General features: G+C 42.2%; 1 protein-coding gene across 5 annotated transcripts in view; it reads right to left on the reverse strand.

Moving 5' to 3' along the window:
• Positions 1-23262, reverse strand: part of LOC115117173 (chloride channel protein 2-like) — a 223932-nt gene extending 200670 nt beyond the window's left edge. For 3 of the 5 annotated variants that reach the window (XM_065024332.1, XM_065024330.1, XM_065024331.1), the window contains exon 1: positions 23005-23261. In XM_065024332.1, coding sequence (XP_064880404.1) covers positions 23005-23049 — 45 coding nt within the window. In that variant the 5' untranslated portion in view covers positions 23050-23261. Of the gene's footprint in view, positions 1-23004 lie in introns of all 5 variants that reach the window. The other 2 variants (XM_065024329.1, XM_065024333.1) reach the window with 1 other exon arrangement.
• Positions 23263-27500: the final 4238 nt, after the last annotated feature.

The raw sequence follows: 27500 nt of genomic DNA on the forward strand, positions 1-27500 counted from the left end.
GGGCCTCTGCAGTGCACACACGTAGCCACTTCCAGAGCGATGACAGTGAAGAAACCAACATTTACCTCCCTGCAGGCTACTTTACATATTTATTTGGTTTGTCATTCTATCATTTTTCATATAATTTTTGTGCTAATTAAATATTATCTGGTTAGAATTTATTAGACTTAAATTTAATTCCAGAAATTCTGTAGTTTTTCCATCTCTGTGTATTCTCAAACTGAAAAAGTGAGGGAGCACCGCCCCTCCGACACTTCGACAGCACTACACCCCTGCTCTACTCTAACCTGATACCCTGAGCCTGGACTCTAACAGCAGTTAGAATCCTTTTATTACAAATCCAAGATGAGAGAACATCATTACATTAGAGTTGAGAGTGCATTCTCTAATGATTCTAATCATTTGTGTTCCCTGTATTCACCTTTTCCTGTGTGGCTCAGTTGGTAGAGCATTGCACCTGTAATGCCAAGGTTGTGGGTTTGACTCCCACGGGCGACCAGTACGAAAACGTATGCATTCGCTACTGTAACTCTGGCGTGTCTGATAAATTACTCAAATGTTTTTTAAAAACTCAACATAGTGTGAAATACACATAAACAATAGTCTAAATGTAGACTAACTTTGCTGGGGGGCAATGAGGAGATTTGGGATCTTTCCCCCAAGGCATCTTAACCCCCCACACGTTTCCATGGCATTTCTAATGTTTTGGTCGAGTTCCATTAACCTCTTTATCGCATCTATATGGATTCCATGAAGATGTCATAAAAAGAGATATGTGATGTCTTGCATGGATTCCATGATGATGTCATAGTAAGACATCTGTGAACATGTCACAATTGTTCACTGAAAAGTTTGGTTGCGTTCCCTTTCTCAGACGTTGCATATATCAACCAATATAATATGTATAATATGATGTGGTTAGATGATAGAGAAAATACCTATTCAGGCATTGTAAGATCTGGCATGCGTTAGCAACACCCTTTTTCTTGTGATATCAAAATGGCTCCACAATTGATGAAGGCTAGTTCTTCCTGTGTCACAGGATTGGGCTGTGCATGGAAACACTGACTTTTTATTTGTTTGGTCACAGGACTGCTGGGAGATAGAGATGATGGGTCACATCCTCAAAGCTGTGTGTGTATCCAACGCTGTGTGTGTGTGTGTGTGTGTGTGTGTGTGTGTGTGTGTGTGTGTGTGTGTGTGACTTGGTGACACACTTGGGTGACACTTGCCCAAAGATAGACAACAGGATAGTTGACACTGTGGTGTCACTGGGACAAGAAGAGGAAGGGCCAGCCTCACACAATGCCCTCTCCAAGTAACAAACTTCTACGACACACACATTCTTATATCATCCTCCACCCACCCCACCACTGTCTCTATTTTGATCTTTGTGCGCGTGTTTTAGAGTGCTCTACTTATTAAACAAATGTGAGGCACACAGCCTTGTCAACAATTACACCAACCAATAATCGTTTGTGCCGATATATCGGGCTGATACTGGCCTTTCTAGTCTATCGCCCCTTCTCTATCGGCTTTGACAATAGCAAAGCTGCTGCTATGCCAGCCTCCAATCACCACCTGAGCCACGAGAACTGCACAATGCAGAAGAATGTCAAGCTGGGAAAATCAGCAGCAGCAAGCTAGCTCATTCTCCAACAGAAATGTGCCGTATTGAAAAATGGATTAATTGACAGTGACCAAAATCAAACTCCTGTTGCAAATATTTGTTTAGTTAATTCACAAATAAGGCATGTGTGGACGTGCCCAGACATGCATGCAATAAGCAAGCTAGCTAAGCAGACGGCTATGTGACCTTCTAACAAAGATTACGATAACCCTTTCATCTGTGATGTTAGCTAGCTAGTTACTGTATATTAACTACTATGCTAGCTAGCTGGCTAAATAAACATGGTGCTAAGAGATATCAGCTAGGAGCTAATAGTCAATGTAGCTAGCTAACATTTGCATGTTATCATTTTGAAGATGATACATTTTTTGGCAACGAGCCATCTGACCTGCGTTGTAACGTTTGCTATGTACTGGTGTGCAGATCTGACCGGCCACAATGGAATCCATAAATTGACAGTTGATATTCGGATTAGATGATTGTCATAATAGGGAAAGTGTTATAAAATGCCAAAATAAAGGTTGGCAATAGGTTTAGCTACCTAACAATCTTCCTGCATGTTTATGGACCAAGAAAGCTGTAGATCAGCGCGTGTGTTCTCACATCTCAAATTAAGGGGAGATGGCCTCCCGGGTGGCGCAGTGGTTAAGGGCGCTGTACTGCAGCGCCAGCTGTGCCACCAGAGACCCTGGGCTCTGGGAGGTCCGTGGGGCGACGCACAATTGGCCTAGTTGCATATAATCTGACTGAACATACAAGTATCTAAGTATCTGACTGAGCGGTGGTAGGCAGAAGCAGGCGCGTAAACATTCATTCAAACAGCACTTCTGTGCGTTTTGCCAGCAGCTCTTCGTTGTGCGTCAAGCATTGTGCTGTTTATGACTTCAAGCCTATCAACTCCTGAGATGAGGCTGGTGTAACCAATGTGAAATGGCTAGCTAGTTAGCACGCACTAATAGCGTTTCAAACGTCACTCGCTCTGGGCCTGTGGTTGTTTCCCTTGCTCTGCATGGGTAACGCTGCTTCGAGGGTGGCTGTTGTCGATGTGTTCCTGGTTCGAAAAATCATAATCGGTCGACCTGTAGTTCTGACGACCATTTTTTTTATAAGGTTGAGGTCAGGGCTTTATGATGGCCACTCCAATACCTTGACTTTGTTGTCCTTAAGCCATTTTACCACAACTTTGGAAGTATGGGGTCATTGTCCATCATCATTGTCCATTTGGAAGACCCATTTGCGACCAAGCTTTAACATCCTGACTGATGTCTTGAGATGTTGCTTCAATATATCCACATCATTTTCCGTCCTCATGACGCCATCTATTTTGTTAAGTGCACCAGTCCCTCCTGCAGCAAAGCACCCCCCACAGCATGATGCTGCCACCCCCGTGCTTCATGATTGGGATGGTGTTCTTCGGCTTGCAAGCCTCCCCCTTTTTCCTCCAAACATAACGATGGTCATTATGGCTAAACAGGACATTTCTCCAAAAAGTATGATCTTTGGCGCCATGTGCAGTTGCAAACCGTAGTCTGGATTTTTTATGGCGGTTTTGGAGCAGTGGCTTCTTCCTTGCTGAACGGCCTTTCAGGTTATGACAATATAGGACTCGTTTTACTGTGGATATAGATACTTTTGTACCTGTTTCCTCCAGCATCTTCACAAGGTCCTTTGCTGTTGTCCTGGGATTGATTTGCACTTTTCGCACCAAAGTACATCCATCTCGAGGAGACAGAACGCATCTCCTTCCTGAGCGATATGACGGCTCCGTGTCCCATGGTGTTTATACTTGTGTAATATTGTTTGTACAGATAAACGTGGTAACTTCAGGCGCTTGGAAATTGCTCCCAAGGTTGAACCAGACTTGTGGCGGTCTACAATTTTTTTCTGAGGTCTTGGCTGATTTCTTTAGATTTTCCCATGATGTCAAGCAAAGAGGAGTTGAGTTTGAAGATAGGCCTTGAAATACATCCACAGGTACACCTCCAATTGACTCAAATGATGTCAATTAGCCTATCAGAAGCTTCTAAAGCCATGACATCATGTTCTGGAATTTTCCAAGCTGTGTAAAGGCACAGTCAACTTAGTGTATGTAAACTTCTGACCCACTGGAATTGTGAAACAGTGAATTATAAGTGAAATAATCTGTCTGTAAACAATTGTTGGAAAACTTACTTGTGTCATGCACAAAGTAGATGTCCTAACCGACTTGCCAAAACTATAGTTTGTCAACAAGAAATTTGTGGAGGGGTTGAAAAACAAGTTTTAATGACTCTAAGTGTATGTAAACTTCCGACTTCAACTGTGCCTAGTTTATCAAGAGATTTACCATTCAAATAACATTAACATTATGTTATATAGTTAGATTGGTAAAAAAAAAGTTATATGTATTATTTGATTTTAAAATTGATGCATACATGGCTTTCTGAGAAAGTTTATAAAATGTTCAAATTTTATGACATTGAATATTGGCCTTCCGCCTCCTTGACGCCCCCCACCCCAAAACAATTTTTGAATCGGTATCTGCCGTAAAATGATGCATATTGGTCATTCTCTAACTTTAAGCACATCAACCACACTAGAAAGAATGATTGCCTTAGCACTCAATGAAACCGTTTCCATTTAGAGCAGGAAGACAGACAAACAGTATTCAAAACATGTTTTGAAATGAGAGAGTCAGCATTGCATGGATCATCGTCCAGAAAGAAGTCTCTCTCTGTCTCAATTAAATTTAATTCAAGGGCTTTATTGGCATGGGAAACATGTGTTAACATTGCCAAAGCAAGTGAGATAGATAATATATGAAGTGAATATATAAAGTGAAATAAACAATAAAAATTAACAGTAAACATTACACATACTCTCTGTCTCTCTCAGTCCATCACAATGTTTTGCCACTGACTTTTGGTCAATAGCGCCTGATGAATTCAGGGCAGCAATGTTATTGAGAGCAGTAGCAGCATATTTGCAGTTCTCCATGGCTAACATAACATATTTCGAAAAAAAACTGCAGTAGAAAGGATTATTTACGCATAAAGAGCAGCTCATTTTATAGACACATGATGCAACACCGCAGACCAATCCAAACTCGTCTATCAGGCATGTCCAGCCCACTCATCATCTCAGTCAATCATGGCTAATGGGAAGGTTGCTGTCTATTTCTGTAGCTTAACCAACTAGGCTCGTAATTAAACAATTTTATTTGTATTTACAGACGACATACAAGATTGATATTAAGGCACGTGAAAGTTCACAAGTTCGAGAAGGCATTTCTGCCCAAAAAAACGCATTTTGATCAAATATATTTTTTTAGGTTGAAAATGCTCTCCTGTGAAGTCATGACTTGCGACATGTGCCTAGTTTCCTGAATCGGGTCACAAATGACCTCTAAATACCGTAGCATAATCTGAAAACTTTTAGTGGAGCAACCACTGTATGCAACTGGTTCACCTCTGATGCTCACAGGCAATGTGTATTGGAAGAGATTTCTGAATGTTCTTCGACCAGCATACACCCCTCCAACCAGACATGCTTTATCTACTCATTTGCTGGATGCAAAGTTCAACAGAGTTCAAGTGAAGGTCAAGCAAATCATAGAGAAAGCAGACTGTATTGCAATCATCTCTAATGAGTAGTCAAATGTTTGTGGGCAAGGAATAATTAACTACATCATCTCCACCCCTCAACCAGTATTCTACAAGAGCACAGACACAAGGGACAAAAGACACACCGGTCTGTACATTGCAGATGAGGTGAAGGCAGTCATCAATGACCTTGGACCACAGAAGGTATTTGCACTGGTGACAGACAATGCTGGGAACATGAAGGCTGCTTGGTCTAAAGTGGACGAGTCCTACCCTCACATCACACCCATTGGCTGTGCTGCTCATGCATTGAGTCTGCTCCTCAAGGACATCATGACACTGAAAACAATGGATACACTCTACAAAAGAGCCAAGGAAATGGTTAGGTATGTGAAAGGTTTTAGCAGCACTCTACCTCACCAAGCAAAGTGAGAAAAATTAGAGCACCACATTGAAGCTGCCCAGCAACACCCATTGGGGTGGTGTTGTCATCATGTTTGACAGTCTCCTGGAGGGGAAGGAGTCTCTCCAAGAAATGGCCATATCACAGTCTGCCGATATGGACAGCCCCATCAAGAGGATCCCCCTGGATGATGTATTTTGGGAGAGTGGTAAGCAGCCTGAAACTCCTGAAACCTATAGCAGTAGCCATTGCACGGATTGAGGGAGACAATGCCATCCTGTCTGATGTTCAGAATCTGCTTGCAGATGTAAGAGAGGAAATCTGTACTGCCCTGCCCACTTCACTGTTGCTCCAAGCAGAGGAGTATGTATGCTGGCAAGAGCATCCTGTCTGGTGCAGAGATCAGCAAGGCCTATGGTGTCATCACTACTGTGTCTCGCCACCTTGGTCTGGATGAGGGCAAGGTTCTGGCGAAGTACACTTCCAAGCAAGGGCTTTGGGATGGAGATACAATATGGCAGTCGTGCCAACATATCTCATCAGCCACCTGGTGGAAGGGACTTTGCGGATCTGAGGCTCTTTCCCCTGTTGCCTCCATCATCCTCCAAATCCCACCAACATCAGCCGCCTCAGGGTGCAACTGGTCCTTGTTTGGCAACACACACACCAAAGCACGCAACAGGCTGACCAATACAAGGGTTGAAAAATTGTTGGCTATAAAGGCACATTTTTGGCTTTTTGAGCCTGATAACGAACCATCCTCAAAAAGGTTGTAAAGTGACAGTGAAGATGATGCCTCAGAGTCTGATGTTCAACAGGTGGACATTGAGGAGGTCAAGAGAGAATACATGGAACCTGAGAGGAAGACAACCAAAGCTTTAGTTTCTAGACTATCATTTTACAGATGTATGTTGAAAACGTTTTTGGGAGATGCAATGGATCATTGGAGATCATTCAATGTTCCCTTTTGTTGTTCAGTGAAATCATCCAATGTGAAGAGTCAACTCACTTAATTAAAGTTCAATTTGTAACTAAAGTTTTTTTTCTATTGGAAGGATTTTATCATTTGCAATTATATCTACTGATGATAAGGTACAAGATTTGTTTCTGTCTCCATATGATATGGTAAATATATCCAATGCAAAAACATCTACATTTAAACGGTATTAATATTAATGTGCATATATTTACATTAATTCCCATATATTCCCGTTAATTCCCATATATTCCCGTTAATTCCCATGGAAAGTTTCCACCTTTGAATATTCCCCAAAATGTGCTACCCTAGAAATGGTTAAAAAAAAAGATACATGCGCCTTAATTTCTCAAAAATAGACTTCTTTCATTTGACATGCTCCTCCGAACTTCAAGTTGGTGCTCATGGGTCCTTTTACATGGAAATTCCCTGCTCATTTGTAAACAGGGTCACCTTTTGTAAAGCTGGATTGGCTTTTGATCTTATCTGGAATCCTCTATTGCCTTATTAACACATTTATGCAAGGTTCCCTTTCTCCTGGCAGTAAACACACACACACACACACGTGCCCTGTTGACAACAAGACAAAACAACCATCATTTAATGAGAAGGAATGATGTAGTGATTGTTAAAGAGAGGGGAAGAGTGACAAAGAAAAAGGGATACAGAGGGAAAATTCCATTATGGCTGTAGGAGCTGACATCAAACGAGCTGGCGGCTACATAAAGCCAGATTACCAAAGAAAGGACCAGCAGGCAAAGAACACTCGGTTACAAATTACCTTGTTCCACAGCCAGACACACACAGGCAGACACGCACACACACACTAGATTTCGACACTTCGTTCTGCTCACTTCCTATAAAGCCATGGGTCATCATTATAATATTTACACAAACATCAACAATCTCTTGATTTATTCTGAATGTACATAGACCTTGGTTGTCACCAGACATAAATCAAATCACATTTTATTTGTCACATGCACCGAATACAACAGGTGTATATCTTACTGTAAAATGCTTACTTACAAGCCCTTAACCAACAATGCAGTTAAGAAAAATAAGTGTTAAGTAAAATATAGATAAGTAAATAAATAACAAATAATTAAAGAGGGGGTACTGGTACAGAGTCAATGTGCGGGGGCACCGGTTAGTCGAGGTAATTGAGGTAATACGTACATGTAGGTAGAGTTAGTGACTATGTGTAGATAATAAACAGAGTAGCATCAGCGTAAAAGAGGGGGAGTGACAATTCAAATTGTCCCCTATGACCATTTAGCTGGACTACCTGGCCAGATGACTCCTTGCTCTCCCCAGTCCACCCGGCCGTGCTGCTGCTCCAGTTTCAACTGTTCTGCCTGTGGCTATGGAACCCTGACATATTCACTGAACGTGCTACCTGTCCCAGACCTGCTGTTTTCAACTCTCTAGAGACAGCAGGAGCGGTAGAGATACTCTGAGTGATCGGCTATGAAACTGATATTTACTCCTGTTGCACCCTCAAAAACCACTGTGATTATTATTATTTGACCCTGCTGGTCATCTATGAACATTTGAACATCTTGGCCATGTTCTGTTATAATCTCCACCCGGCACAGCCAGAAGAGGACTGGTCACCCCTCATAGCCTGGTTCCTCTCTAGGTTTCTTCCTAGGATCTGGCCTTTCTAGGGAGTTTTTCCTAGCCACCGTGCATCTACACCTGCATTGATTGCTGTTTGGGGTTTTAGGCTGGGCTTCTGTACAGCACTTTGTGACATCAGCTGATGAAAAAGGGCTTGATACAAAAATTTTATTGAAATAGTCTGGGTAGCCATTTGATTATCTGTTCAGGAGTCTTATGGCTTGGGGGGTCGAAGATGTTAAGAAGCCTTTTGAACCTAGACTTGCTGCTCCGGGTACCGCTTGCCGTGCGATAGCAGAGAGAACAGTCTATGACTAGGAAGGCTGGAGTCTGACCATTTTTAGGGCCTTCCTCTGACACCGCCTGTTATACAGTTGAAGTCGGAAGGATACATACACTTAGGTTAGAGTCATTAAAACTTGTTTTTCAACCACTCCACACATTTCTTGTTAACAAACTATAGTTTTGGCAAGTCGGTTAGGACATCTACTTTGTGCATGATACAATTAATTTTTACAACAATTGTTTACAGACAGATTATTTAACTTATAATTCACCGTATCACAATTCCAGTGGGTCAGAAGTTTACATTCACTAAGTTGACTGTGCCTTTTAAACAACTTGAAAAATTCCAGAAAATAATGTCATGGCTTTAGAAGCTTCTGATAGGCTAACTGACACCATTTGAGTCAATTGGAGGTGTACCTGTGGATGTATTTCAAGGCCTACCTTCAAACTCAGTGCCTCTTTGCTTGACATCATGGGAAAATCTAAATAAATCAGCCAAGACCTCAGAAAAAAAAAGTTGACCTCCACAAGTCTGGTTCATCCTTGGGAGCAATTTCCAAACGCCTGAAGGTACCTGTCACGTTCTGACCTTAGTTCCTTTGTTTTGTCCTTGTTTTAGTATGGTCAGGGCGTGAGTTGGGGTGGGCAGTCTATGATCCTTTTTCTATAATTTGGGATTTCTGTGTTTGGCCTGGTATGGTTCTCAATCAAGAGGCAGCTGTCAATCGTTGTCCCTGATTGAAAACCATACTTAGGTAGCCTGGTTTCACTTTTGAGTAGTGGGTGATTATTTTCCGTGTTTGTATTCTGCACCAGACAGAACTGTTTCGGTTTCGTTAGTTCACTTTGTTCAGTGTTCAATTTCTTTATTAAAAATATGGACACTTACCACGCTGCGCATCGGTCCTCCGATCCTTCCCACTACTCCTTGTCAGAGGAGGAAGAAGACCGGTACAGTACCATGTTCATCTGTACAAACAATAGTACGCAAGTATAAACACCATGGGAAAACGCAGCCGTCATACCGCTCAGGAAGGAGATGCGTTCTGTCTCCTAGAGATTAACGTACTTTGGTGCGAAAAGTGCAAATCAATCCCAGAACAACAGCAAAGGACCTTCTGAAGATGCTGGAAGAAACAGGTACAAAAGTATCTATATCCACAGTAAAAAGAGTCCTATATCGACATAACCTGAAAGGCTGCTCAGCAAGGATGAAGCCACTGCTCCAAAACCGCCATAAAAAAGCCAGACTACGGTTTGCACCTGCACATGGGGACAAAGATCATACTTTTTGGAGAAATGTTCTCTGGTCTGATGAAACAAAAATAGAACTGTTTAGCCATAATGACCATCGTTATGTTTGGAGGATTGCAAGCGGAAGAACACCATCCCAATCATGAAGCACGGGGGTGGCAGCATCATGCTGTGGGGGTGCTTTGCTGCAGGAGGGACTGGTGCACTTCACAAAATAGATGGCGTCATTGAGGCAGGAAAATTATGTGGATATATTGAAGCAACATCTCAAGACATCAGTCAGGAAGTTAAAGCTTGGTTGCAAAATGGGTCTTCCAAATGGACAATGACCCCAAGCATACTTCCAAAGTTGTGGCAAAATGGCTTAAGGACAACAAAGTCAAGGTATTGGAGTGGTCATCACAAAGCCCTGACCTCTATCCTACATAAAATGTGTGGGCAGAACTGAAAACAAATGTGCGAGCAAGGAGGCCTACAAACCTGACTCAGCAACCCCAGCTCTGTCAGGAGGAATGGGCCAACATTCACCCAACTTATTGTGGGAAGCTTGTGGAAGGCTCCCCGAAACGTTTGACCCAAGTTAAACAATTTAAAGGCAATGCTACCAAATACTAATTGAGTGTATGTAAACTTCTGACCCACTGGGAATGTGATGAAATAAATAACAGCTGAAATAAATCACTCTCTACTATTATTCTGACATTTCACATTCTTAAAATAAAGTGGTGATCCTAACTGAATTTTTACTAGGACTAAATGTCAGGAATTGTGAAAAACTGAGTTGAAATGTATTTGGCTAAGGTGTATGTAAACTTCCAACTTCAACTGTAGAGGTCCTGGATGGTAGGAATCTTGTCCCCAGTGTTGTACTGGGCCGTACGCACTACCCTATGTATTGCCTTGCGGTCAGAGGCCAAGCAGTTGCCATACCAGGCAGTGATGCAACCAGTCTGGATGCTCTTGATGGTGCAGCTGTAGAACTTTGAGGATCTGAGGACCCATGCCAAATATGTTTAGTCTCCTCAGGGGGAATAGGCTATGTGGTGCCCTCTTCACGAGTCTTGGTGTGTTTGGACCATGATAGTTTGTTGGTGATGTGGACACCAAGGAACTTGAAGCTCTCAACCTGCTTCATTACAGCCCCTTCTTATAGGCTGTCTCATAGTTGTCGGTGTTCAGGCCTACCACTGTTGTGTCGTCAGCAAACTTAATGATCGTGTTGGAGTCATGCCTGCAGTCATGAGTGAACAGGGAGTACAGGAGGGGACTGCACACGCACCCCTGACGGGCCCCAGTTTTGAGGATCAGTGTGGCAGATGTGTTGTTACCTACCCTTACCACCTGGGGGCGGCCCATCAGGAAGTCCAGGGTCCAGTTGCAGAGGGAGGTGTTTAGTCCCAGGGTCCTTAGCTTATTGATGAGCTTTGAGAGCACTATGGTGTTGAACGCAGAGTCTGCTGTAGTCAATTTATAGAGTTCTCACATAGGTGTTCCTTTTGTCCAGGTGGGAAAGGGCAGTGTGGAGTGCAATAGAGATTGCATCATCTGTGGATCTGTTGGGGTGGAATTCAAATTGGAGTGAGGTCTAGGGTTTCTGGGATAATGGTGTTGATGTGAGCCATGACCAGCCTTTCAAAGCACTTCATGGCTACAGAAGTGAGTGCTACGGGTCGGTAGTGATTTAGGCAGGTTACCTTAGTGTTCCTGGGCACAGGGACTATGGTGGTTTGCTTGAAGCATGTTGGTATTACAGACTCAGTCAGGGAGAGGTTGAAAATGTCAGAGAAGACACTTGCCAGTTGGTCAGCGCATGCTCGGGTGTACACGTCGGGGTAATGTGTCTGGTCCTGCCGCCTTGTCCATGTTTACCTGTTTAAAGGTCTTACTCACATCAGCTATGGAGAGCGTGTCGTCCAGTGAGCGTGTCGTCACACAGTCGTCCAGAACAGCTGATACTCTCATGCATGCTTCAGTGTTGCTTGCCTCGAAGCGAGCATAGAAGTTATTTCATTGAATTAATGACATTTAAGTCATGTACAAATCACAATGGCCTCTCTCACGCCTCCTCCACATCTGCAGCCATGCAAAGTTCCAAAGTAGCCTGTCAGTTTGTGATAGCTATGACAATTATACGACAGCTATACGACAGCTAAAGATCAAACATCAGTCAGCGTGGCCCAGGGTTGTCCTGTGGCTCAGTCCTGCCTTATCCATCAGCTCTAAGAGCTCTTATCTGACAAACTGAACAATTTCCTCTACACGCACACAAAAAAAGACACCTCATCACAAGCTATGAGCCATCAGGCTCTAAGCCGCTATCAGGGTTGTGTGACGATTCATTACCTGAACGAACACACACACAGGAGTATACTCTCTCACCAACCCACACACACACTCCCAACCACAGCCCATTAGCCAGGTCGAGCCATGAGCCCCACAATAACAACAAGCCATTAAACCCAGGCAGAGAGAACAGGCCCTGACAATCTGCTGTCTGTAAACGAGGGACACAGAGGAAGGGAGCGAGGGAGGAGAGAAATAAAGAACAGGAAAATCAATGAATTAAGACTCCTGGGAACGAGGGGGCGTTGCAGGGGTAATGACACGAGCAGAATGGAACAGCGTTCCAAAATAAAAAAATCACAGGCCTCAGAACACTAGCGCTGTAGTCCCCTGTGGCCTACTTCGGCATAGCGAACATCCGAAGAATACAGTGGGAAAACAGACAGAGAGGGAGGGGGGGGGGGGGGGGTCGGAGAGGGACAACAAACATTTAGGGATGTCCAGGGACATTGCGTCTCCTGCGGGCTAAACACACTAATGCCCCATTTGTCCCGTTCATCCCGAACGCCTGAGCGCTTGGACTTCCGCTTATTCTTTATGGATAGGCCCTGAGCTGGAGCTAGCCAATAGTCACATTAAAAGATGCAGGTCAAAGTGGGCCAAAGAAACTGCTGTGAAAGTGACAGTGTGAGAGCAAGACAGAGAGAGAGAGTGTGTGTGTGTGTGTGTGTGTGTGTGTGTGTGTGTGTGTGTGTGTGCACGCACGTGCATTTGTATGACTAAGAGGAGTCAGGAAGATTGAGAGTGGACTGTGTGAGATGTCACAAGAGGATAGAGAGGGATGGTACCTGGAATTCAAAGAGACAAGGTGATAGAGGGGGGGAATGTGAAAAACAAGTGTGGCAGAATGCCATGCACTAAATGGAGAGGTAGACAGCTGAGGGCCAACCTTTGCTGTTTATCACCATTTTCTTCTGTCGGTGATGCCTTATCCACCTCTTTAAGGAATACCTAGGATAGGATAAAGTAATCCTTCTCCCCCTCCCCCCTTAAAAGACCTAGATGCACTATTGTAAAGTGGCTGTTCCACTGGATGTCATAAGGTGAAAGCACCAATTTGTAAGTCGCTCTGGATAAGAGCGTCTGCTAAATGACTTAAATGTAAATGTAAATGTGATGGTCCCACTTTAAATTAACCAAAACGTATATAGAACACGCATTTAGTCTTCATAAGCATTCCTTATTGAATCTATATCATAGCTGCTTCACAATCATTTATAAGCAAAGTCTTACTACATAAAGGGTGACATACAATACTCAATGTACAGTACCAGTTAAAAGTTGACATACAATACTCAATGTACAGTACCAGTCAAAAGTTGACATACAATACTCAATGTACAGTACCAGTCAAAAGTTGACATACCTACTCAATGTACAGTACCAGTCAAAAGTTGACATACAATACTCAATGTACAGTACCAGTCAAAAGTTGACATACAATCAATACTCAATGTACAGTACCAGTCAAAAGTTGACATACAATCAATACTCAATGTACAGTACCAGTCAAAAGTTGACATACAATACTCAATGTACAGTACCAGTCAAAAGTTGACATACAATACTCAATGTACAGTACCAGTCAAAAGTTGACATACAATCAATACTCAATGTACAGTACCAGTCAAAAGTTGACATACAATCAATACTCAATGTACAGTACCAGTCAAAAGTTGACATACAATACTCAATGTACAGTACCAGTCAAAAGTTGACATACAATACTCAATGTACAGTACCAGTCAAAAGTTGACATACAATACTCAATGTACAGTACCAGTCAAAAGTTGACATACAATACTCAATGTACAGTACCAGTCAAAAGTTGACATACAATACTCAATGTACAGTACCAGTCAAAAGTTGACATACCTACTCATTACAGTATTTTTCTTTATTTGTACTATTTTCTACATTGGAGAATATATATTTGAGATTTGAGATTCTTCAAAGTAGCCACCCTTTGCCTTGATGACAGCTTTGCACACACACTCTTGGCATTCCCTCAACCAGCTTCATGAGGTAGTCATCTGGAATGCATTTCAATTAACAAGTGTGCCTTGTTAGAAGTTCATTTGTGGAATTTCTTTCCTTCTTAATGCGTTTGAGCCAATCAGTTGTGTTGTGACAAGGTACGGGTGGTATACAGAAGATAGCCCTATTTGGTAAAAGACCAAGTCCATATTATGGCAAGAACAGCTCAAATAAGCAAAGAGAAACGAGTCCATCATTAAGACAAAGGTCACATCTCAACATCAACTGGTCAGAGGAGACTGTGTGAATCAGACCTTCATGGTCGAATTGCTGCAAAGAAACCACTACTAAAGGACACTAATAAGAATAAGAGACTTGCTTGGGCCAAGAAACACGAGCAATGGGCATTTGACTGGTGGAAATCTGTACTTTGGTCTGATGAGTCCAAATTTGAGATTTTTGTTCCAAACGACGTGTCTTTGTGAGACGCAGAGAAGGTGAACAGATGATCTCTGCATTTATGGTTCCCACGTGAAGTATGGAGGAGGAGGTGTGATTGTGTGGGGGTGCTTTGCTCGTGACACTGTCAGTGATTTATTTAGAATTCATGGCACACTTAACACTGTCAGTGATTTATTTAGAATTCATGGCACACTTAACACTGTCAGTGATTTATTTAGAATTCATGGTACACTTAACCAGCATGGCTACCACATTATTCTGCAGGGATACGCCATCCTATCTGGTTTGCCCTTAGTGGGACTATTCTTTGTTTTTCAACAGGACAATGACCCAACACACCTCCAGGCTGTGTAAGGGCTATTTGACCAAGAAGAAGAGTGCTGCATCAGATGACCTGGCCTCGACAATCACCCAACCTCAACCCAATTGAGATGGTTTGGGATGAGTTGGACCGCAGAGTGAAAAAAAAGCAGCCAACAAGTGCTCAGCATATGTGGGAACCCCTTCAAGACTGTTGGAAAAGCATTCCTCAAGAAGCTGGTTCAGAGAATGCCAAGAGTGTGCAAAGCTGTTAGCTAGGCAATGGGTGGCTACTTTGAAGAATCAAAAATATATTTTGATTTGTTTAACACTGTTGGTTACTACATGATTCCATATGTGCTATTTCATACTTTGATGTCTTCACTATTATTCTACAATGTAGAAAATAGTAAAAAATAAAGAAAAACCCTTGAATGAGTAGATGTGTCCAAACTTTTGACTGGTACTGCATGTGGGACAGCTGGTTTGTTTCTTATAGCTGTTTGTTGTGGTGTGGTGGTGTGGAACTAGTCTTTCTGATATAGCTACAGTAGTCTCTTTCAGTTCTACCCCACATACGATGCCCACACAACCACAGCCGCTGCCAATGTGGCACAAAGGCACAGTGTCATGGTGTAGCTAAAGACCAGGGGAATAGAGAGAGGAAGTCAGTGAGAAAAAAGAGAGAGAGAGAGACAGAGACAGAGAGACTGGAAAATGAATCGGTTCAATGACTCCTCAGAGATTGGAGCTCATAGAGAGCCTGTTGGAGACCCCGCAAGGGTGACAGAGTGCCCAGCGCTGAATCAGAGGGCAGCTCATTGTGTAATCTCCCTCACATTCACACACACACACAGCAGCGAGGGGAAGTTCTCAGTAAAAATAAACTTTAAATTGAAGAAAAACAGGCTCAACTGTTCTTTTCAGAAGTTACAGTTGCACACTTCAATGGGCCTTTACATTTAAAGCAGCCTTTCTTAAAGTATGGGTTTGGGTCGCGCACCTGTTAATGGTGTGTTGAGAAGTGTCAGAGTAAATGTATAATTATTTAATGAATTGATTTGGCTAAGTGCAACTGCGGTCTCTGTTCAGTGCCCTCTCTGCTCAGTTTGGCAACTGCGCGAGTGGGAGAGGGAGATGCCTGTGTGCTTCGCGGTTTACCAGATTTTGTTTTCTGGAGTTATCTTGAAGATCACTCCACGACACACGCTGCAGCGCTGTCGTTCAACAGCAGATGATGCGCTGTCAGCCACTGACTTGTCATTCCCACTCGCCAAATGGACTCATGCTAGCAACAAGTTCTGACTGAGTTCAATCGTCATGAAAAGCCAATACACCAATAAGTTTCTCGCTTTCATATGAACTTTGAGAATTAACGAGGAGCTCCCTCAATGTGCTTTGTGCGGGGAAGTGCTTAGTAATGAGTCAATCAAAACGAACAAATACATATAACGACACGTCCTGACCGAACATCCAGAGCATGGTGGTATACAGAGGGAGTTCTTTCAGAACAGGGCAGAATGCTTCAGGTAACAGTGATTCAGGAAGCAGGGCTTCAGGTAACAGTGATTCAGGAAGCAGGGATTCAGGAAACAGGGCTTCAGGAAACAGGGCTTCAGGTAACAGTGATTCAGGAAGCAGGGCTTCAGGAAACAGGGATTCAGGAAACAGGGCTTCAGGTAACAGTGATTCAGGAAGCAGGGCTTCAGGTAACAGTGATTCAGGAAGCAAGGATTCAGGAAACAGTGCTTCAGGAAACAGTGCTTCAGGAAACAGTGCTTCAGGAAACAGGGATCAGGAAACAGGGATCAGGAAACAGAGTTCAGGAAACAGTGCTTCAGGAAACAGTGATTCAGGAAACAGTGCTTCAGGAAACAAGGATTCAGGAAACAGTGCTTCAGGAAACAGTGCTTCAGGAAACAGTGCTTCAGGAAACAGGGATCAGGAAACAGGGATCAGGAAACAGTGCTTCAGGAAACAGTGCTTCAGGAAACAAGGATTCAGGAAACAGTGATTCAGGAAACAAGGATTCAGGAAACAGTGATTCAGGAAACAGTGCCTCAGGAAACAGGGCTTCAGGAAACAGGGCTTCAGGAAACAGTGCTTCAGGTAACAGTGATTCAGGAAGCAGGGCTTCAGGAAACAGGGATTCAGGAAACAAGGATTCAGGAAACAGTGCTTCAGGTAACAGGGATTCAGGAAGCAGGGCTTCAGGAAACAGGGCTTCAGGAAACAAGGATTCAGGAAACAGGGGTTCAGGAAACAGGGGTTCAGGAAACAGGGCTTCAGGAAACAGGGCTTCAGGAAACAGTGCTTCGACAGTGGAAAAGTTAGTCAGCTAGCAAGGCATTGTTGTCATTTTATAACAGGTGATGATAAGCAGAAATAAGGGAGTACTGTATCTCATAGTAGAAGATGTGAGTTTCTCTTTAAAACAATCCCCTGGCCTTGTACACAGCTAATAGTTACTGTTAGCCAAAGAAAGTTAGCTAGCTACTGTTAGTGCAACCCCAAGTAACAGTACGGATGAAGAAGAAACATTATCAGGCCTACTGTCTGTACATCTTACTGTAGAAATTATTGTTGAAAACAAGTCTATTTTGGAACCGTTGCTGTTAAAATACAAGTCATAATTTTTATTCTGAACTGGAATAAACTTATTGAAGCAAGATGCTTTTTGAGGCCAACACACACACAGTTCTGGGTTGCTCATCTACAGCAGGAATCAGTCTCCTGCCTGACTGAGAAAGCAGTAGATGTTCTGATCCAGTTTGGCACCACATACCTATGTGAGTCAGGGTTCTCAACTCCGGATGACTTAAAAAGCAAGTACAGAAACAGTGCCAATGCTGAGCCTGACCTCAGTGTTGTACTGTCAAAAACTGAGCCCAGAATAGACCTGCTTGTTGAAAACTTCAACCAGCCACACACCTCTCATTAGGACGGTGTGTGTTTTCTGGTCTACATCCGTGTGATTGTTTTTTTTATATGTTTTTTTTATTTAAATGTAACCTTTATTTAACTAGGCAAGTCAGTTAAGAACAAATCATTATTTACAGTGACGGCCTACCTCGGCCAAACCCGGACGACGCTGGGATAATTGTGCGCCGCCCTATGGGACTCCCAGTCACGGACGGATGTGATACAGCCTGGATCAATCAGTTTATTTCAGTTTAGAATAAACAATTATGACCTGAATTTTAACAGTCACAGCTCCAACCTAGACTTTCTTTCAACAATTTCTACAGTGAGATGTACAGTAAGCCTGATCATTTTTCATCTTCATCCGTACTGTTACTTAAGGTTGCACTATCAAAAAGCCTGCGTGTCTGTTCTGTTATGCATCTGTGTGATATGATCAATCAATTTGTTCCAATTCAGAATGAAAATGATTTATTGAATTTTAACAGCAACAGTTCCAACCTAGACAGATATGTAAGAGTTTTTAATGAGGGAAAATTAACATGACTAGCTATGTATAAAGGCTATTTCATTTCATTGTTATTTCTTTTTGTCTATATTGCATTTGTTTTAGGCATAAGGGCAATAAAATGTACCAATATTGACGTATAGTTGCATATGTTCCTAAGCTTGGGTACCAGGAAAACACAGAATTTCTCATTTGGGTTCCAGGCTGAAAAAGATTAAGAACCCCTGATTTAAAGTATCTGCGCTAATGTGTAGCCCACTACACATTAGCGAGATACTTTAAAGTTAAGCGGAGAGACTTTAACCTTAAAAGCGCGGACAGGGGTACATTTCTAACCAAAGGGGTCAAAAATGTCAATTTCAAAACCATTTTTATCCTTCTGAAATGTTAGGACACTCATGTAATTAGTTACAGACAACAACAACAAAAAACTATTTACCGTGATTTCTGTGTTAATATGGAGGAATAAAAATATATATATTTTGAATACTAGTGGTGCATGGCTAAACTGAAAATCTGGTCTCAATAGTAAACTGTGATAAAAATCACCACATTTGGCACAGAGGTTGATATGGACCACAGATGTGGCCCCTGTCGGGCGTGACAGCCACTATACAAATGTAAATTCATATTTGTGACTCGTTTCAGGAAACTAGACATATATCGCGCGTCACTACTTCACAGGAAAGCCATTTTTTTTGTCAAATGCATTTTTGGGCAGAAATGCCTTCTGGAACATGTGAATTGTAATGTTATTTAATAACAAACTTGTATGCCATCTGTAAATACGAATGAAATTCTTAAATTATGAGCCTAGTTGGTTTAGCTATAGAAAAAGTCAGCAACCTTCCTGCTAGCCATGATTGGCTGAGATAATGAATAGGCTGGACATGCAGAGAGATGAGTTCGGATTGTTCTGCTATGTAGAACGCTTCTGTCTATTTGAGCTGGTCAGTATGAGTAAGTAATCCTTTCTAACGTTGCTTTAAAAAAAAAAGATATCACATAGTAGAACTGTATAAGTGTTGCTCTCCACATTCTGGAGGACCACGTTTTGAAATCCGTGGATTTAGATGTATGATTATGATGTATGAGTATGATAGCTAAGGGAATGGAGAAAACACATGTCTCCGGATTACATCTTCCAACTAAGGGAAACCATGGCATCCGTGACAGAGAGGGAGAAGCAGCCATCCATGTATACAGGTAAGATAGTCTAGCTAGCTAAATTTTCAGATATTACATGTTTCTAATTTGGTCAGAAAGTTGTTTTCATTTCAAGTTAAAGTGTACTGTTAGCTAGCTAGCTAACTGGCTGGCTCACTAGCTAACATTACACATATGATCTGTGTAGTAAAAATGTTTGTATCTCAGAGCCATTTGCTTTGCTAGTTATAGACTAATGTTAGCTAGCTAATATTGGAACCTGTTTGGTTATTCATGCAGGGTAGTAACATCATAACTTGGGATTATGATTTATTGTTTAGCTAGCTAGCTACATGTCTTAACAAAAGACTCCACTATGCAAGTAACCATTTCAATAGAATGTTCATGATGTCACTGCAGCAACTGTTGATAGATGTAGCTGGTAAATTCGCTCTGGCTATCTACTCCGATTTCAGAGTACTCTCGTCTATGTGTGCCAGAGCGCAGAATAACTCATTTATGAACACTCAACACCCGTTGAATATGGCCGGTGTCAGTAAACGTTGGGGGAAAAGTATAATTATATTGTTGCCAGCAGCACAGTTGCAGTCACCAAAGCTCTGGATAACATAAAAGCAGCCTAACAAGCTCTGCTAGGGCAAGTAAAATGGTCAGTGTGAGCTGTTCCTTCATTTATTTCTGGAAGTAGCTAGCAAGCTAGCCAATATTAGCTTGGGTGCTTGACTGCTGTTAGGACAGAACGCTCGGAACAACCCTTCTCCTCGGCCTCACATACGAATCCTTAAAGAGATGGGTGGGGCTAAAGCTTAAGAGGATGTGAATGATGCTGAATGGGTGTAGACAAAGAAGAGCTCTCCAGTAGGTGTCCCGAAACATTCAAAGGCCATTTTGTCAAAGTGAGGTTACAAGTTTATCCATTTTCAAAGCAGAATTACTTTCCCATTGTTCCTCAACTGTAGTGTATGATATACCATTTTCTAGCGCTGAGTCTCTACTTTTATCCAATGTAAAAAACACCATTTCACATTTTGCTAGTAAAATCGAGCTGGTCGGTCACATTTAGCTTCCAGTTGATGTCTTCATACCATACCAAGAGTTTCATCTTTCTAATGCAATTGGAACTGAGTTGCAGGTCTTCCGTTAGCCGGTAATAGCCGGCTTTTGACAGATAATTTTCTTTAAGCCGATAAATAAAAATGGCGCCAGCCAATTGTTGAAGAAAATAAAACCCATTGCAAAATAATGCTCTTCAGCCTATTCATTGACGGAAAAAACAGATGATGTAAATATTATTGACCGGTCATGCTTGTTGGTCTATACACTCATTTGCATAATGACTATAATTAAATTGGTGCGTGTGTATTTTCGTTGATCGTTATGTTTATCACACGAACACAGCATACAAACACAGAACATATAAGCCAAAAATGTGCCAGATAGAGCTACAGCTTCTCAAATAGTCCATTGTGAAACGTGCATCTATAAGCCCAGTCACTACAAAACAATTATAAATGCGATAGGGTGTTAAAAACAGTTTTGATCGCCAGTTGGCCACGATTAAAAATGGCTATTTTTATTTCTCAACTGGTAATTGAAGCATGCTTCCCATTCAACACTCAAGTGCATATAGGCAATGACAGTTCGGCTTCAGCACGTCACACCACTTTGCAATGAGCTGGAGGCAGTATGCATTTTGAAAACATAATTGTTTTAAACCTGAACATTTTACTTCATATTATGATGCATGTCTTAGCATGCTTCAAAGTCAAATCCGACCACACAAACGTGGAGGCAAAGTGGAGACTTCCATATGCCATTGAAACCAGTAGCCTATTTCTCTCATTGGTTTTCAAATCAACTTCGTTTGATTGTCCTGTAGCCAAAGTTACAATCCTAGTCATATTAGCAACCCATGCTAGTTGGTGCATGTTTAGATCTCCTCTATTTCTACATTTATAATGGATATTTTCATCTCTATCACATGAAACCGCTAGCATGTGTGCTTTTGACAGTTTCCCCCCAATTGCATTATGGAACGAAAACATTTGTGCTCAGCCTACTGCGTTGAGCGCATGTAGCCTAGGCCTACTGGTTTTATGACTTTGGGATCTATCATTCCCAGAGTCTGTTTAGAATAGGCTGTCTTTCTCGCACAGAACGACAAGATGATCAATAGAATAGGTCAACTTTACTATGGGGGATATTAGATTGACGTGGGCTAGCGATTTTGCTGTTCGTTACTGGTCTTGTTGGCTGAGGAAAAGTAAATGTGGCAGTTGTTCTAAACTTCTTCAAAGTGCGCATTGGAATTCGGTAAGAAGGACACATGCGTCGCATCCTCGAGTTGCATGTTAAGATGAATAACCATAATTTAAATGTGATTTATGTCATTCTGAGCACCATGAGTGGACGCCGTAATCAGGTTTCGCACCTACTGCATACGTGTCCCTAAAAATTCTCAATTGTCAATTAATTGACGAGTTGATACCCCATTGCATTCCAAAGTTGGGGCTAAAAGTCTTATGGCACCAGCGCCTAAATATCGGTATGTCAGATTAGTTTTATTTACCATTTCTCAGCCTTTGAGTATCACAGAAACACAACAAGTTGGCTATAAAAGTGCGAACATTTCTATTCAAAGCAGTGCACCCAGGCAAAGCACTCCACTGGTTATATAGCTTAAACAAAGTGGTGAAAGGGCTCAGATATGTGCAGCATCCATTAATAAACATTTCGCCTCAGGTGTGCTGGTGATGAACACCCTTTGAGCCCCTATCAGAGGAGAACGTGTCAAATAACCTATTCGAAACTATATCGACACTCACTTCCCTAGAACAGGTCATCATGAATTAATATATTCATATTTCACATGTTAATCTCCTTGCAATATGGCTCTCCATCCACCACCACCACTGCGAAACAATAAAGGTACCCATTGTTGGGTCGAACATGTCGATGCAACCAACACACGCACACAATCGCACTAGGCATATAGACACACGCACACAATCGCACTAGGCACATAGGTGCACTGACTACTGTATTGTTTGTATGAAGATAAGAACAACAGTTAGTCGTGCATGGAATAGATCGCTACTACTCCTACTATGTACACCTAGTGTAGCCTATGCATTAAGCGTTGGCGATGGAGAGAGAGAGAGAGAGAGAGAGAGAGAGAGAGAGAGAGAGAGAGAAAGAGAGAGAGAGAATTGTTCTGGCCAGATCCAGATGTGATTTCAAAATAACGCCTGACATGAACGGTCTTTACTGTATGTACATGCAGTTTTAAAATACTCTTTCTTTGACCAACTGTCAGAGTGAAATAATAAACCTGTCATAAGCATGTCGTGACCTCTCATTTGACCAAACTTAGTCTACCCAGCCCAGGCGTTTAGGTGAGGAACGCTCAACTCATTTAAAGAGAACAGAGGTAGAGCGCTTCTCAGCTACCCTATGTGCGGGCCTAAGACTTTGAACCCGTTCTTGACGTTAAAACAGGCAACGACGGACAACACACACCGCTGTCGCTTTGTAACGAAGTGAAGTTGAAGTGTCAACAAGTTAACTTACCAAAGTTTGTTCATACTGTAGCGCCCGCTGATCGTCGCCGGCCATGGCTGCGCTGTGAGGTTCGCGCTACAGACAGAAGTGCCAAAGAGACCGGGTGAGGAATTATTTTGAGGTTGCAGTGAGACACAAACGCTGTCGCTTGTTTTCGAGTGATTAGAATACACTATGAGTCTAATTAATGTGGCATGAAGCTGATGACGTTCATAATATGAACTCAAAAGTGCTGCATGCCAGAGTTCCTTCATTTTATATCCCCAAATCTCTTCCAGGATCCACACAGAGGCGGGACTTGTATGGCTTGGAGTTGTACGACACGCCCCTCTAGCGCGTTCAAATGGTACAATCTGTCCTCTGAACTTTTATGAACTGTAAAAGTTCAAGGTTCCGCTTAAATTAAGCAAAATCTTGCACCTTGACGTTTTGTCATTCAAATATAACGTTGGAAGATACTTTGTTGTTCTGTTCTGCTACGCTGTTCTGAATTGTTTAGATACCGGTGTGTCTGGGATGAAAGCCGTTTTATTTTCCAGGTATCGTGAATGTCAATTCAGTGGAGTCATACGTGGAGTGTCTGAAAGTGGGCTCGGCAAAATAAAGGGAAGGATCAACAGAAGTGGATGTATGGAAAGCGAATCAGCTAATTGGGCAGATTACTAGATTCAGTGGCAGGTAATTTCCGAGGGGAGTGTCTGAAGAAACCGTTCTAGGGGTGTCCTAATGTACTATTTCGTTTTTATTGCAGAGCACGTGCGTCACATTCAAATGAAAAGATAGAAATCAGTCTGTTAAAAGCTTATTCGTTTCTTCGTTTATAGTTCAATAACCCCACCCCACAATAATTACTTTTTTAGAAAAAACGAATATGTTATGTAAGCATTATTTTTAGCGTTTATAATGTGTCATTGGATTGCATGGCCAGGTGATTCCATTCAAATGCTTATAACGTTTAAATTGGGAACACAAACCAGAGGGACAATAATCTACACCCTGGAATTTGACTCAGTTATTCAGGAATCCAATGTTCCGGTGAAATGTTACTGCCACCACAATCCTAAATCCTTAATCCATTCATTCATTCATAGCCTCCAGGACGTTTTACCTATAAGGACACACAAATGTAAATGATAAGATCATAGCAAATATGAGATGGGTATACATAGGCATGGTATCAATTAAAGGAGAAGACCGGAGATTATGGAGAAACACTCAGAACACCTGATAGTTCCAGCATGTACCAGTGCAGCCTGGCCTCAGAGCCATACGAAACATACTTTACGTATTTCTGAGCACCTTCAAGACATACAATGCATTCGGAAAGTATTAAGATCCCTTGACTTTTTCAAAATTGTGTTTCGTTACTGCCTTATTCTAACATTTATTAAATTGTTTAACCCCCCTCATTAATCTACACACAATACCCCATAATGACAAAGGAAAAATAGGTTTTTAGACATTTTGCAAATGTATTCAAAATTAAAAACAGAAATATCACATTTACATAAGTATTCAGACATTTGTTGAAGTCTCCCAGTCCCTGCCGCTGAAAAACATCCCCACGGCCATGTTTCCTCTAGATGTGACACATGGCATTCAGGCCAAAGAGTTCAATCTTGGTTTCACCAGACCAGATGAAGAGGCGCAGCGCATTAAGACACTGCATCTCAGTGCTAGATGCGTCACTACAGACCTGGTTAGAGTCCAGGCTGTATCACAACCGTCCGTGATTGGGAGTCCCATAGGGCGGTGCACAATTGGCCCAGCATTGTCTGGGTTAGGGTTTGGCCGGATAGGCCGTCATTGTAAATAAGATTTTGTTCTTAACTGACTTGCCTAGTTAAGTAAAGGTTGAATAAAAAATCTTGTTTCTCATGGTCTGAGAGTCTTTAGGTGCCTTTTGGCAAACTCCAAGTGGGCTGTCATGTGCCTTTTACTGAGGAGTGGCTTCCGTCTGGCCACTCTACCATAAAGGCCTGATTTGTGGAGTGCTGCAGAGATGGTTGACCATCTGGAAGTTTCTCCCATCTCCACAGAGAAACTCTGGAGCTCTGTCAGAGTGACCATCGGGTTCTTGGTCACCCTGACCAAGGCCTTTCTCCCCCGATTGCTCAGTTTGGCCGGGCGGCCAGCTCTTGGAAGAGTCTTGGTGGTTTCAAACTTCTTCCATTTAAGAATGATGGAGGGCATTGTGTTCTTGGGGACCTTAAATGCTGCAGAATTATTTGGTACTCTTCCCCAGATCTGTACCTCGACACAATCCTGTCTCGGAGCTCAATGGACAATTCCTACGACCTTATGGCTTGGTTTTTGCTCTGACATGTACTGTCAACATGGGACCTTATATAGACATTTGTGTGCCTTTCCAAATCATGTCCAATCAATTCAATTTACCACAGATGGACTCCAATCAAGTTGTAGAAACATATAAATGACGATCAATGGAAACAGGATGCACCTGAGATCAATTTCAAGACTCAAAGCAAAGGGTTTGAATACTTATGTACTCTTATATACTTATATATACTCACGTTGACAATAAAAGGTATTTCTGTTTTTTTTTCACCCCTTTTTTCACCCCAATTTCGTGGTATCCAATTGGTAGTTCCAGTCTTGTCTCATCGCTGCAACTCCCATACGGACTCGGGAGAGGAATGTGTCCTCCGAAACAACCCAACCAAGCCGCACTGCTTCTTGACACAATGCCCATCCAATCCGGAAGCCAGCTGCACCAATGTATCGGAGGAAACACCATACAGCTGGCAACCGTGTCAGCGCGCACTGCGCCCGGCCCGCCACAGGAGTCACTAGTGCGCGATGAGACAAGGACATCCTGCCGGCCAAACCCTCCCTAACCTGGATGACAATGGGCCAATTGTGCGCCTCCCCATGGGCCAGGAGAGGACACACCTGCAGAATGTTACATTACAACTAAAGCATTACACCGCTATTACCTAGAAATGGGTTCATGTTGATAGTTAATTACTCTTTTCTACTTAGGGTGTGAGGTCGTGTGTATGGGGTGTAAATTGTGTGTGTGTGTGTTTAACTGAATAATTTAATGTTTATTTCCAATGACTCATTCACTCCACTTACAAAGTTAGACTAAAGCAAAATGCTCAAGTGAATGGTTCAATACCCTGTGGTCAATATTATGTCAAGGTAAAAGCTAAACCAAACACAGAGTGATTCATAATGAATTGCATTTTAAAGACATAAATCACAAAACTCTTGATGGGATCTATGGAGAGAGAATGGGGTTGGCCCGTAGACAATGGCGTTCAGTGAGAAGAGGGCGGTACAATGACAAACAATCTTTCATTTCAAAAGTATATTGTCACAGAAATCCAAATCACACATACTATGTTTTATAGATGAAACACATGTGAGATGGATATTGAAGAGATAAACGCGTGTGTTGCTGCTCTATGGCTTAGTCTGCACAAAGGGCATGTGGGAATTTGTCTGTTGTGAGACACAATGTACCCATCACAGGATACCCAAAGATAAAGAAAGCAACAGAAGATATGTCAAACAAAGCTTGGTCTTAAGTCTGAGACAGAATTAACAGTATTCTCTACAGTGTGTTATAAAAATGAATTCATGAATCATCCAGTTGAGTACACAGTGGGTCTTTGTTGAATGTTTTTGTAACTTTGACATGTAAGATCATTTATGTCCCCAAACTAATGGGTCTGTCTGCCTCTCTCCTTTTAATCTAAAGTCAATGAACTTCCTCTTCTGCAAAGGATAACAAACTTGTGTACGAATTTAAACTTCTCTCAATTTTCTCTTTCTGAGTCAGATGGAGATGCCCTTGGACACCAGGTTTGGGGTCAATTCCAGTCAATTCAGGAAGTACACTGAAATTCCAATTCTCTTCAATAAAGAAAATTAGTCATTGTAATTGTAATTTGGTTTTCTTAGAAAATTGACTAGAATTGAAATGGAATTGACCCTGTCCCCAACCCTGTGGGATATTGATCAAATGCGGTTTTTCTGATTTCCTCCTTATTAGTTAAGGGTCTGATTTGGGGATGGTGAACTGATCCTAGATCTGCAAATGAGGGCAACACACACTCTGTCACCATGATTTCTGGGAAACATTTGCCAATTAGAAAACTCTATAGGAACAGTGGTTTTGAGCGTGCTCGGTTGTGACGGTGCCTGTGTTGGCCTTGTCCCCCCTGGTTCATTCTTCTTCCTCTAAAGAGTGCTAGACAGGTGGCAGATTAATTTCATGTTGTGGATCCAACAATAACCACGCAACCACCAACACTTAACACTGCTCATGGCAACATTTACTCACTCTCTCCATCTCTCTTTTATCCATTAGGCCAACTTCCTTCCCTCCCTGACCCATTCCCTCCATCTCTTTGCTTTTGTGTGTCCTATCTCTGCTATCCAGTCCAGTTCTCCAGTCTGATCTCTTCTGGTATTCTCTCTCTCTTCTCTCCTCCTCAGCTCTCTGTCTCTCTCTTTTCTCCTTCTCCTCAGCTCTC

Source organism: Oncorhynchus nerka, linkage group LG11, assembly GCF_034236695.1.
Source record: "Oncorhynchus nerka isolate Pitt River linkage group LG11, Oner_Uvic_2.0, whole genome shotgun sequence".
Classification (NCBI taxonomy): domain Eukaryota; kingdom Metazoa; phylum Chordata; class Actinopteri; order Salmoniformes; family Salmonidae; genus Oncorhynchus; species Oncorhynchus nerka.